Genomic DNA, 13054 nt, shown 5'->3' with positions numbered 1-13054 from the left:
TGAATCTAAATCATTCTGTTCAGCGTATGCAAGTATGTATATAATGTTAGTGCTTTAAAGAAAGTTTACATGATGTTCTGTACTGAATATTATGTCCCAGATCAGAACATATATTCAATTTTAATGACATTTGTAGTGCTGGGTCCTTTGTTAACTTAAATAATAAAAAAATGGTCTGACTATATGATGACAAAGGCAGTGCTGGGAAGTTTCAGTTTTGTGTCATTATGATAAAATAGACCCATGACTAAATGACATAGATCATTTGTGCAATATGATGTTTAGTTTAAAGGGGCTGACAAAATACCTAGCTATTTTAGGTCTGAGAGATTCCAGTATTGACTTATGTTTAGACCCTTTTAATTATAGTGATGCGACAAAATGAATAGAACCTAGACTTTTCAAAAGTAACTTTCACACCACAGGTGACGCGACAGGTGATGTGGGAGCGGCACCAGTGAGGCACTGGAGCAGCACTGGAGCGACGTGCAATAAATAGGATTGAATTCTATTTTATGAGATTTGTCACGTGTCAACTAGAGCATTGACCAATCAGAGAACAGCTTCAATGCATGGTACCAGGTTTACAGCATTGGTTTTACGTAGCTGATGGGAAGTATTCTGCATTGGTGTGCATTATGCAGTTGCCTATTCTTTTCCAAGGAACACTGAATAAAATTCTGTCTATAAAACTGTCAAACTGATAAACATAAATGCAGCTAGAGCTGACACAACAAACATGTTTATGGGGCGCTTTCAAACTTCTAAAATGAACAAAATGCACGGTTTGACTTCTCATAATAAAATATGCTGAAAAAACATCATAATCTGCTTATACTGTAGCACAATTCATAACTCACTGTTGGCAATACCATTATTTGCAATGTGTTCAGAAGGGACATATAGAGCCCAAGCTACAAAATATTGCTGTATCTACTAAAACCGATAAATGTAGCATCTTCAAGTATTTGATACTAACATCAATGTCAGGAGTGTTGGAATGATAATGGCTGCCATATATGATATGTGGTACACAGAGAAGCATAGGGACTCTAGTGGTATACTGTATGTCCTTCATCGAATCTGTGAGATGGAATTGCAGCCTTAAAACACTTGTTGACATCTGTTATTTTTCCAGTGAATTGCTTTACCCTACAGTTTGTTTTATTGCCTATGCTTTAAATGTGAGTGTACAATATAATGGTTGCTACTGTGTGATATATCTGAGTCTCAGTTGACCCACACCAGGGCCAGGGACAAACCCAGTCAGTGTGTATGGTAATTGGAAAAATAACTGCCAAAAAATGGGTACAACATTCTTTGAAGTAGAAAATCTTACTGGGAAAAATGTAAAATCTAATGTTATGTTACTACATGCACTAATAAGCATGTACCTCATTAACATACTGCCACTTCCCATTAATTAACAATTTGATAGCATAATGAAAGAAGAAATTATTCAGCAAAATACCAGCAGTCCACACAAATGGCAACAAAATAGAAAAACCTACAAATGGCAACAACATACTTAACAAAACAGTAAGTGATGAAGTGAACCTTTGTACGTGGTATAAATTGTACCACACTTTTTACTGCTTCACTGTCCATTCTGTATTTCCTCAGATATGGTACTGACACAGATCATACATTTTTATACATTTACAGAAGCCCACTGTTTCACCTAACTGCTAATTGCTATTAGTCATATTCTTTATAAAAAAACTGCAGTGTTTTAAAATGGATGTGATACAAAGTATACCTAGAAGTTGTCCTTGTCTAAGGTATAAACACATTTTCTTCAAGCATTTCCTAGATCAAAAATGTATAACTTTAAAATGGCAAGATTTATAAAAAAAGAACCAATATGTATAGATAAAAACCTCAAAAAATTTAGACTTAAAAATCTGGTCACCTTAGCAATAATGCCTGGCTAAATTGACACTGACCACAACTGGACACCAGTATGAACTGGGGTACATTCTAAAAGCACTACTCAATACGGTATCAGTACAGGGTTTAGATGATGTGTAACCTTGCTATGTATTTTAATACACAATAATATAATTTACAGATATTTTATTTTATTGTCGTCTTCTTCTTCTTCTTATTATTTTTGATAAATATAATGGAAATATTTTCATTATATATATATATATATAATCAGATTTGTGGTCTGATATCAATTTTGACATCCAAGACTATTTATTATTATTATTATTATTATTATATATTTCTTAGCTGATGCCCTTATCCAGGGCGACTTACAATTGTTGCAAGATATCGCATTATTTTTTACATACAATTACCCATTTATACAGTTGGGTTTTTACTGGAACAATCTAGGTAAAGTACCTTGCTCAAGGGTACAGCAGCAGTGTTCCCCACCAGGGATTGAACCCACGACCCTCCGGTCAAGAGTCCAGAGCCCTAACCACTACTCCACACTGCTGCCACATCACCTGTTGCGTCACCTGTGGTGTGAAAGTTACTTTTGAAAAGTCTAGGTTCTATTCATTTTGTCGCATCACTATAATTAAAAGGGTCTAAACATAAGTCAATACTGGAATCTCTCAGAAACTACTATGAAACTACTTTTCAACGTCTTCAACTTTACAGGCCTAATTCTTCCTAAAGATTGCAGATAATTAAGTGGTGAAGTTTTTTTTGGTTGACTGCTGAAGTCTTCTTGACATCGGTAATAAGCACCAAGTCTTCTTACCTTCTTACAAGCAGTTACTGAACTCCCCAGAGTGCTGTCTGAGCTATTTCCACCCGCACCATGTGGATCTTCCTTCTCAGACAGTTCAAACATCGAAGTAGCTTCAAAGCTGCTGAAAAGAAAGTATGGTAGCTGTAGTAAATATATGTTTATAAATCTAATAAAATACATTTTAATAATGTGACAAGGACCAATATGAAGATAAAGGTTTGATACTGTAGATCTGCTTTCATGTTGGATTCAATCAAAAAATACAGCACCAGCATTATCTTTGGCGACACATTAGAAAGTAAACACACATTTTTGCTACTTCTTTTCTAATGCAGGTTTGCAAGATTTACAAAGGGAATAAATACATATGTATTAGATCACCACAAAACAGACCAATAGAAATAAACAGAAAGCCTTTTAATCAAGGTGTCAAAGGTACAAAATGTTTGATCTCAACCTTTAAATTTAGTCCTGGGGACTGCAGACTATAACTTTCACAAGGTAGGTTATCTGTAAAGGAGAACACAGTGCCAGCTCCTCGCTGTCACCCAGATATACAGTAACTACATCTTTCGCTTGCCGGCTTATCTTTATTACCTCAGTTCCCATGCTAAATGCCAGTTTGGATCCAACTGTCGAATATTAGTGTGTGAGTGAGTGGGTAATTTCCAAGCCGGCAGCTGATTTATCCAAATTTGTGCCCATAAATTCTCTGTCTCCCATTTCAATAAACTTGCGGCAAACCTCAATAAAACCATACAAGTTCTCAAAACTCAATTTCAACTTCATATTAACCCCCTAACAGCCCATTATAATTCTCTGTATCTCCCTTCATGCAATGTTTGCCATGCTTCCTTTGTCTCATATTATGTGTAGATCACGGTAGCAGTTCATTAACTGTTTAAGCAGCTTACCTTGGCTTTATTTGAAGCATAAATACGTTTTTTTGTAATACCTGGGCAGGCCTAATTTACCTCTACTTGCCAGTAAGAATCAAATTGAACAATGTAGTGATTGTATATGAAACAGAGACACAATGGTCTCTATTCACTATATTAATTCTACCCCTCAGACCTGTTTGATCATTGATTGCAGAGTGTAGGTTGGTTTCAGCCTTAGTATCTGGCTAGTCTTTCCCTAATATCTGCTATTGTGTTTGGGAACACCTTCATTTATAGAAGCCATGATCCGACTTTAAATGTCATATGGGGTCACACCTTTAGAAAGTAACTGATATGTCTTTGTGAAATTGATCAGTTACAAGAAAGTATAGAAAATGTCGAGTTTTATGCTTAAGGCATAATTCAATGTAATTAATATACAGCACCTAATGCTTCACTGCATAGATTAGTAACAATATGTCAATGGCAACGTTATTTCTTTTGACAACAAATGGCAAACTCCATGAGTAAATTTGCATTTTTTTGGACAAAATTGCTTCACATATATTTACACGACCCAATATAGAATTATGATACTGGATGCACTGGTACAATTTGTCCTTATTGCAAGAGAAAGTCTAGTACCACATTCTTCTGAGATTTTATTATTTGCTAGAAAGTTCAACTCTTGAACAATAAATCAGACAGGCAGGACCTGATGGAATGCTCAGATGGGATGTGCATAAAAACTGAAAAGTATATAGACAGGTAAGAAAATAGATTAAAAGGCATTTCACTAGATAAATCTAAAAAATAAATAGAAAGCGTTTGGGGAATTGATCAAATCTACAAACCTAAAGTTCAAGTAACTCCCTTTGGTTCAAAGGCTCAAAGGTGTTGTCAGTGATATGCTACAGTTGACATTCTATTTTTCACGGATGAGCCTCTTTCACAAGCCATCCCAAGGTGCTGTGCAATGTCAGAACAATTTAAAAATCAGTTATATCAATAAAATAGTAAAAGGTCAACAAGAGATTTTTTATTAAAATGATTTAACCATCTTGCCTGCTGGGGGTCCTGGGAAGCTGAAAGTAGCAGAACACAAAAAAGAAACACACATGACTATACAGTATCCAAGGTAACAATCTTAAAAAAAATACTATTTAATCCAATCGTTTGACTAATCAGGTTAAGACTAATCAAGTTAAGCTCTAGAAATACTGGAGTCTAAGTGCAAGTGCAGGGTTTAGAGATCACAGACAAAACTAAATCTATTTGAACATTGGGCCCTATTTTCCACTGTGTTGTAATAGTAAACCATTACTGATACTTTTCATTGTATTTAGTAAGGTCAAAACATGAATCTTTGCTTTAAATCACACTTATTACACTTTTTATTACGCCTTTATACTGGCCTATTTACTTAAAAGAAAGGACATCTCCATAATAATTTAACTGGGAAGTAGAAGATCCAGGCCAGTGGTACACATTTGTGTTGCTTAGTAACAGAAGGTATGCTCTCTGTCCTGGGCACTCAAGTGCATACTGGGACAGTGTGTCTGAAACATAAAAAAAATAATGAAATAAAAAACAGTGAATTAGTGGAGGACACTTATACAGTAAACCATAGTACAGTTTACTCTCAACTGAAATTGTGAAATATTAAAATAATGAGGGAGCGCTGTATTTTCTAGTCATACAAAATGACTCGACTCTATAATGGTTCTTCAGTGAAGAACTTGGGTTATGTTAAGTGGATAGTAAAACATAAAAGATCTCAAGCGGTCAAAGAAGTGGAAGAGATATGATAAACTGCAGAATTTCAAGCTTGTGATTGATCGTTTCAGTTGTCTTTTAATCTTGCTTACAGTGTGTGTACTCCCAGATAACAACTGTCTAACACTATGCTTAGGCCATTAGTTTAATTATTATTATATACTGTTTATAGAAAAGGGAAACTCTTGCTAGAAGATTTACATATGGTCTTGATTAAACTTAAATAACATTACCTTTTCCAGAAACAATACTTATTCAATGATTTGCAAACAAATGGAAATGTGTAAGGCTGGTGTTTAACAAGTCATTTTAAGTGATGTGCAATTGTCTTCCACAATCCCAACAGTAAGAAAACTCGGACGCAAGAGTAGATTAGCAACACTTCAACCACTGATGTTATTGTGTCTGTTATTTTGTGTTAATGTGCCACATGGAAAAACATAGTATACTATACGTCTTGTAGTTCTATAGTACCCCTTACTAAATAATATCTGAGTATGGTGTACAAAGATTTTAATATTGTCCAGGCAAATAATATAACCTAGTTCAACTTGTTTAAACATATATTAGAAATCATTGTATGCTATAAAGGTATACATAAACCAAGACATCACAAGGTAATTCTTGCTATGGGAACCTGCATTGCCAGTAAGGAGATATAATTATGAGGTTAAATTAAACCCTATTTTCAGAGTTTATCTGCAGCTTAAAAATACTTTGCTTTTGGTTGTCATAGGAAGAAAATGTTATTTGCTGAACATCTATATAAAGTATGTACAATTATAAAAAAGCAACAGCCATTTTTCTCGTTACAGGCATAAAAACATTCTTTTAACAAGCTTTTGATATTCTTTTCAGCAATGGTTGAATAATCAGAAGACATACAAGTATTTTCTCCAGAAGGAATGTTAACTGTCTGCTAGCTGCCTCAATTGGTAGAAATACAAGAAGAGATTGAGTCAGGGTTAACTATAGTATTGTGGTAGTAATTGGATGTACTGTCTTTAAGATTTGGAGCATAATAATAATAAAAAAAAAACTATACTCGGTGGATGATGTATTACAAATAATAATAGAAAACAAAGCGACATGCCTTTTGGGTCTTTGTAAAATAACTTATACATATTTCCTCAAAATTCAGACTCCGTAAAACATGGCAGAACATAAATACCAGTACATCAGTATTGAATACTTGTTGACTCACGACCAATAGATGGTAATCAAAATCAGAATATACCTTAAAATATGTACAGAGTGCACCAAAAGGGTGATTATTGTAGAAGAAAGACAAACACATACCTTGGTAAACTGAGGAAGTATTTACCATTAGCCATCCTTTCAAAAGCAAACAATCAAAACTCCACACTTGCTTTTCTCAATAATAGAAAAATAAATCAATACATCGCACATCGGTCCTGAGGTCTGTACAGCTGCTGCTTAGTCTGTTCAACAGAGAAATACCATCATTTGAGCCACTGTGACTCATATACGGTTTATACTTAGCTCAGCACATCCAGCAGCAATGGCATTCTGTTTGAGTAATTGAAAGAACATTTATTGAGTGAGACAGCATAACCTACTCAATCTATTCTCAGGGAGTTGTCATTTTTTTTACTCAAATAATGATTGACATGCTGCAATGAACTACTATAGTTAAGGCTGTGCAACAAAGGAATTGAATCTTCTCTTTAATAAAAGTGGCATGCAGTTTTCGCGCTTTTTCTTTCATCTGTAGCATTTACAAGATTGGAAATGCCAGCAGTTACGTAAGGTGTGGATGTCACAAATCGTTATATAAAGCCAGTAAAAAGGTAAGACCAAATCTCTCCAAATCTCTTTATTTACTTACAACAGGAGTGGGGCACGGCATTGGATGTAGAGCCCGTGGTTCGCCTAAAGGAATTGTCTGTTGGAACACAGAAACTGACCTACAGGCGGTACATCTGTACCGGTGTATGTGCCAGTGTAGCAAAGAATGACACTTAGGTGGGGAATGAATCTAGGAATTAAAATACGGTCAGTACATTGAATAGAACAGCACAGGAATTTGGAATAGCATATCTGGGACTGTATTTTAAATACAGGATGGGATTTGTTTAAACATGGTATTCATCATACTAAAGTATATATTAACACATGATGTCTGGGTCTGCTGATATATACAGACTCTTGTGGTACAGGGTCAAGCCAAGTGGCACAATATACAGAAGAACTGTTAAACAGCTGTTTGGGTGAGATATCACTGTTTCTTTTCCCCAAAGCATTTTATAAACCAGAACATTTCTGTACTATGTCACTTTCTACAGTCCAAAAAATCTGTGACAAATGTACAATGCTACAGTGAGTCATTCTAGACGTATTTATTACATAAGTATTAGATCTAATTTTTGTCACACCCCACATTGGGGAATACATAAAGCAATATAACCCCCCATCTTATACAAATACAAATCTTCACATAAACTCACAGAACTACTGCAGGAAATCCTCACCTTAGTTTACTGCAGTGTTACTGATGATACAGAATACCATCAGATACAGTACTTTAGTGTTTATAGTAGAATGTAGTATAATGATGCCTTATCCAACTCCCACGCTGAGATATCTTCTTTAAAACTCTGCATTACTTAACAAATGTTCAAATGTTTAAATAACGTACTTGTTTTTTTTTTTTTCATTGTTAACATCCTGGCAACTTTTTGAAACAAGTCTGTTTCAAAGCTCTTTTCAAAATGTCTGCTCTAGTGCACTGATAGTGTAAGGATTATTGCCCACATTGTCAAACAGGTAACACAGCAATAATGATCCATGATGTGGTACAGAACAGAAAAGCCAGAGCACTTTTTGTTATGTTTTTTCAATTTTTTCAATTTTTTTATTTTTTTGCTCTTCCTGCAGGGATTTAGAGGACAGATCCCAAACCCCAGAGCACTAGAGCGGACATTTTGAAAAGAGCTTTGAAACAGACTTTAAAGCTATAAGTGTAAAAAGTTGTCAGGATGTTAACAATGAAAAGAAAAATTACAGGTGGGTTATTTAGACAGTTATAGCAACACATGGGGACGTATAACGCTACATTTTTCTGAACCCCACTAAGTACACTTGAAAGGAGTGACTGTGTCGCTTCTGGCTCTGAGCTTTCTGTTGTAATCAATGTGTGATTGGTGTGCTGACTGATCCGCTTGCTATCAGACCAAGGCTTTCCAATGGGGTCTTGCAGATTCTATTTGTTAAAGAAATATTATCACATACAGTGCCCCCCCTTTATACTGCGGAACAAGTTATAAGGCGGTACGGTCATGGCTGCCATTTGCCTCATAATGCCATTACACTAACACTAGTATTCTCGTTATTAGGCAGAACACAAATAGCATGGTCTCTTAACTATGGCTCACGACTACGGGGGAACACTGTAATTGCAGAATCACACACCAGGCTGAACAAACCTTATTGTCTCCCACTGCTCCCATACGCCAAGTATATTTGTTGTTTTTTTCTTCATTTGCTTATTTATTGGGGTCTGAAATATTTAGTGGAAATGTAACAACGATTGTAGCTTTGTGAACTGCTGAATTGAAGCCTACAGTGTAAGGTATCAGTAATGTTTAACCCTTAAAACCTTTCATCAGCATTGTGTCATAGAAATCAACACAAATAATAAAGGATTTTCATCCCTGAAGATAGGCAGGCTTATCCAACTTCAGCATCATGCCAACCAAAATATGACTGTTTCTTTTATGAGTCGGAAAGTGGTCACTCATGTATATACTAGGAAGATACCAAAAAAAAACTACTATACTGTAGAACATAGTCCCAAACAAAATTAAAAGGTTAAATTATAGATAATTCAGTGTAATCACAGTAAAGCAAACCAAAGCTACTTAAATAACATTTAAATTTACACAATTCTAAACAGTTGCAAAGACCCAACTATAAAGTTCAGAAATACAGTAGACTCATGGATATATTTTGTTCCTTATAAAAGTTTACCACAGTATTGTTTCACTTTTCCCATGGTTGTACTGCTATATGCATTTTGTTTTGCATATGTTTTTTTTTTTTTAAGCGTTACCATACTTATCCAGGCTTTACAATGCCCTCACTGTGCTTTAATACACTTTGCTATGCTTTTACTGTGGTAAACTTTTATAAGGGGTAATTCAATTCAATAGTTTAAACACATAGTTTGAAATGCACAAGCTTCTGGGGACAGTCTTGCTCCAAGTTCCACCAGTAAACCAAGAACCTAAGATCACAGGGCACGATTGGGAACAGATTAAATGAGCGAGGCTGGAGCGAGACCATGCAAGGAAAAACATGACTTGCTGATTTATAATTCAGCTACCCTCCCAGAACAAGTGGCTTATCAAGAAAGTAAGAAACATAGTCATGCTTTCACCTGCAGTATTTTATTCAATGCCATGTATTTGTCCTGTAAGCAAAAAAGACATCATCACCTTGAACTAGATTAGTTCATGGTTTTGTTTATGAAGTGCCTTCCTTTCCAGTCAAAACAATAATCATGTAAAAATATAAATCAATGAATACCAGTGCTGAAAGTGAACTTTTTGCTGACGCTGACTTTCTAAGCTGCACTATGTCTTGGGAGCGATAGTTAATTTATGATCATCTTGAGAAGCTATACTGACCAGATGATTATTACCAGCTTTCCTTTAGCTGATGCAAATGTCAGTAATTGATCGTCCTCAGAGACAGCGCACGTCCTGGGCTCATTAACAGAATAACAGTGTCATTAAAGTTTTTATCGAACCACAGTGTTTAGTTGTCGCTAAAACCATCCAGGAAGAAAGCAATTTGCTTCAGATATGAACAGCTGGAGCCTTCTACTGAAAGGCAATTATTTTGGTTTCTGCTTTATGAACCTTTGCATTTTATATATGTTTCAAGACTGAATATTTTTAACACCAGTAGAGCTAACGTAGACCCATTAAATCTGGTTGTGTGACACAGCATGTTAGTTTGATTATAGGAAATATGCATTGTAAGTATCTGTCGCAGGGAGATACAAAGACATTTTATTCTGTATTTGTGTTGTATTTAATGATCCTACTAACGTCCGGGGTCTGAAGAAGATTATCCCAGGAGAGATACCAGACGGATGAGCATTCCAACTGACTGGAAATATAGTGGTCCCATTATATATGTCCACACATATATGTGTGTATACACCCTAGGACCCATGTGCCTGGTTTTGATGAAACTATGCAAGGGCACTTATTATGAGTATTTTTTGCCCTGGTTACACTGTAGCTCAGCAGTTTCAGAACACATGGGAGATAGAATGAACCTGGCATTTGATCTGACCCTCAAGGGAATGTCCTCAGCGAGGGGAGTTCAGATAAGCACAGTAAGCTCTGACATATAAGGAAAGACACCATTTATTTAACAATTTTATTTTCATTCCTTAAGCTGTTTGTTAATTGTAAGTATTTGTTAGTACTGTATTTAAATAAATAAAAAAACACCTTCAGCTTTAGTTTTCTGTCTAAAAGCAGAAAGGCAAGCATTAAGGGAAATAAAAATAGCATCATTGCTGTACATTTCCCCAAAGGAATTCTAAGCAATAAGCCTTAAAAAGATCTAAAGAAAACCATCTCCCAAATAAAAATGACAAAGATAGCGTCTTTGTGGAGCACCGTCTGCTCCAGCGATAATGATTCTTAGAAAGAAAAGGAGCACGCTTCAAATTAACATCACCGGAACATGGCTGTATGGTCTCAATGGCATGATACTGACATTGAATTTAAACTGTGTCTGACTACATATCGGAGGCAACAGACCCAAAATGTCTCCAGGAGGTAAGGTGATGACGCAATACCAAAGGACATATGACACTGTGCTCACCAAACACATAAATCTGCCTCCGGATTAGATGCCATTAATGCTTGCTCTTTCAGGAAAGATGACAGAAAGCCAGTGGGCAAGTGATTTGCATAATCTATGAGCAGTGATTACTGCAAGGCCTGTCATGTGATTGAGAAAGCAAGTAAGATGAAGCATGTCAACTAAAAGAGGTTGATTTCTAGTCCACTGAAAACACCGGAATAGTAAAATAAACAGGTGAAAAAGTCAGTGTCCTTATTAAAGTGTTGCATTGAGCAATTTAATGTTGCTTTCTATTTGACCCCTTTGTCCCAATGGTATCACACCACTTATTTAACTTTTTAAAAAAAGAGTTTGTGTGTTTAATTCTAAGTATGCTGCTGAAATCACTGAATTCTCCCTTTGGTTTTGCAAGGATATGTGCATTACTTTAAAAATGCAAAGATTACGTGTCTTGGCAAAACAAATCCTTGTTCTCTTAAAATTACTCACACAGTGTAGAAGCTGCCATGAATGAATCATGCTAATCTGCTTCATTCGAAATACACATGATCTGTATCTTTTATTGTTGCATGTTTTGATGCTATAGAGCGAACGAACAAGACTGTCAGTAACATACATCCGCATTATGGCTGTAAATTCAAATTTAGAGCTATGAGTATGAATAAAAACATTGGTGTCGTTTACATGCAGAAGTCATGACAGTTTTACTCACGACCTGTTTGCCGTACTTTTCAGGAAATGCGATGCTACGCAGTTCTGATTTAGGAAAAAAATTGGCCGTACCAATGCAGATTAGTCAATTCATAGTCGTTTAGGGGAGGGGATATTTAAATGTCCGTGTCTGCTTACTAAGAACGACTCTGAATATCGTGAGGAGAGCTTCATGCGTTGCCATGAAGATAAAAACATTTAACAAGAGAAATTAATTCACGTGTTGTCGCCTACATTCTGAATTACGCCAGGCATTAGCTACTTGTTTGTCTGGTTACCTTTCCAACCCACGCACACACACACACACACACACACACACACAATTATATAAAATATAATTTCTACAAGTTTTACTACTTAGAATTTATATTTGTGTGTGCGTGTTTGTGGAACATCTAAAAGTTACATTTCATAACATTATGGTAACATAATCACCAACCGCAAGGTTGCATCGGTCACCCTCATGTGTTCGATGCAAAAAGAGAAATGGCTTGTTTGGAATGACAGTTTTAACCCATCGGTAGGTGAGACTGAGGGCATCATCCCAGGAAGGGGCCTATCGGCAGCTCTGGTATAGAAAGTTCAGAAAATATCTACCAATAGGCAAGCATATCCCGTAAGTAATGTTTTGGTGGTCGTCTTCTCTTTCAGGGAACCAGGGTTACGGTAAGTAACCTAACGATATCACCACTGCAATGCCTGTAATTCAGGCGTGTTACTAAAAAACCTGAAAATATACAAATTATAAAACACCACCAAAAATCACACTGAAACGTCAACATCAAAAACAGGTATGGACACATACTGTACAACCTACAACAAAGGTAAGAGTGCAGCAATGGCCAAAAGTGTTGAATCACCTAGAATTGTTGTCAGTTTTTTGTTAAGTATATGGAAAACTACAAAGCGATATGTAATTCAATATGTTAACGTAACATTATTCAGCAGGTTTCATTCGACTTTATGAAGCAAAAGTAGGCCATAGCTGTACATTTTATTTGAAACTTGCAGCCTGGAAGACTCTGGGGAAGGTTACCCAAGGCATACATAGATCATGCTGTGAGGTTTACCCATTGCAAAGTGTGAAGATAGACACAGTTAGAGATGAAACCTGACAGATTGCTTCAGA

General features: G+C 35.9%; 1 protein-coding gene across 3 annotated transcripts in view; it reads right to left on the bottom strand.

The window, feature by feature from the left end:
• The window catches only part of LOC117416564 (A-kinase anchor protein SPHKAP-like), a 103675-nt gene that overhangs the window by 39347 nt on the left and 51274 nt on the right, over positions 1-13054 (bottom strand). For 2 of the 3 annotated variants that reach the window (XM_034027729.3, XM_034027730.3), the window contains one exon: positions 2720-2828. In XM_034027729.3, the coding sequence (XP_033883620.2) occupies positions 2720-2828 (109 nt within the window). Of the gene's footprint in view, positions 1-2719; positions 2832-13054 lie in introns of all 3 variants that reach the window. The other variant, XM_034027727.3, reaches the window with a different exon arrangement.

This window comes from Acipenser ruthenus, chromosome 12 (genome assembly GCF_902713425.1).
Source record: "Acipenser ruthenus chromosome 12, fAciRut3.2 maternal haplotype, whole genome shotgun sequence".
Taxonomy (NCBI): Eukaryota; Metazoa; Chordata; class Actinopteri; order Acipenseriformes; family Acipenseridae; genus Acipenser; species Acipenser ruthenus.
This window is presented reverse-complemented; position numbering and strand designations above follow the sequence as displayed.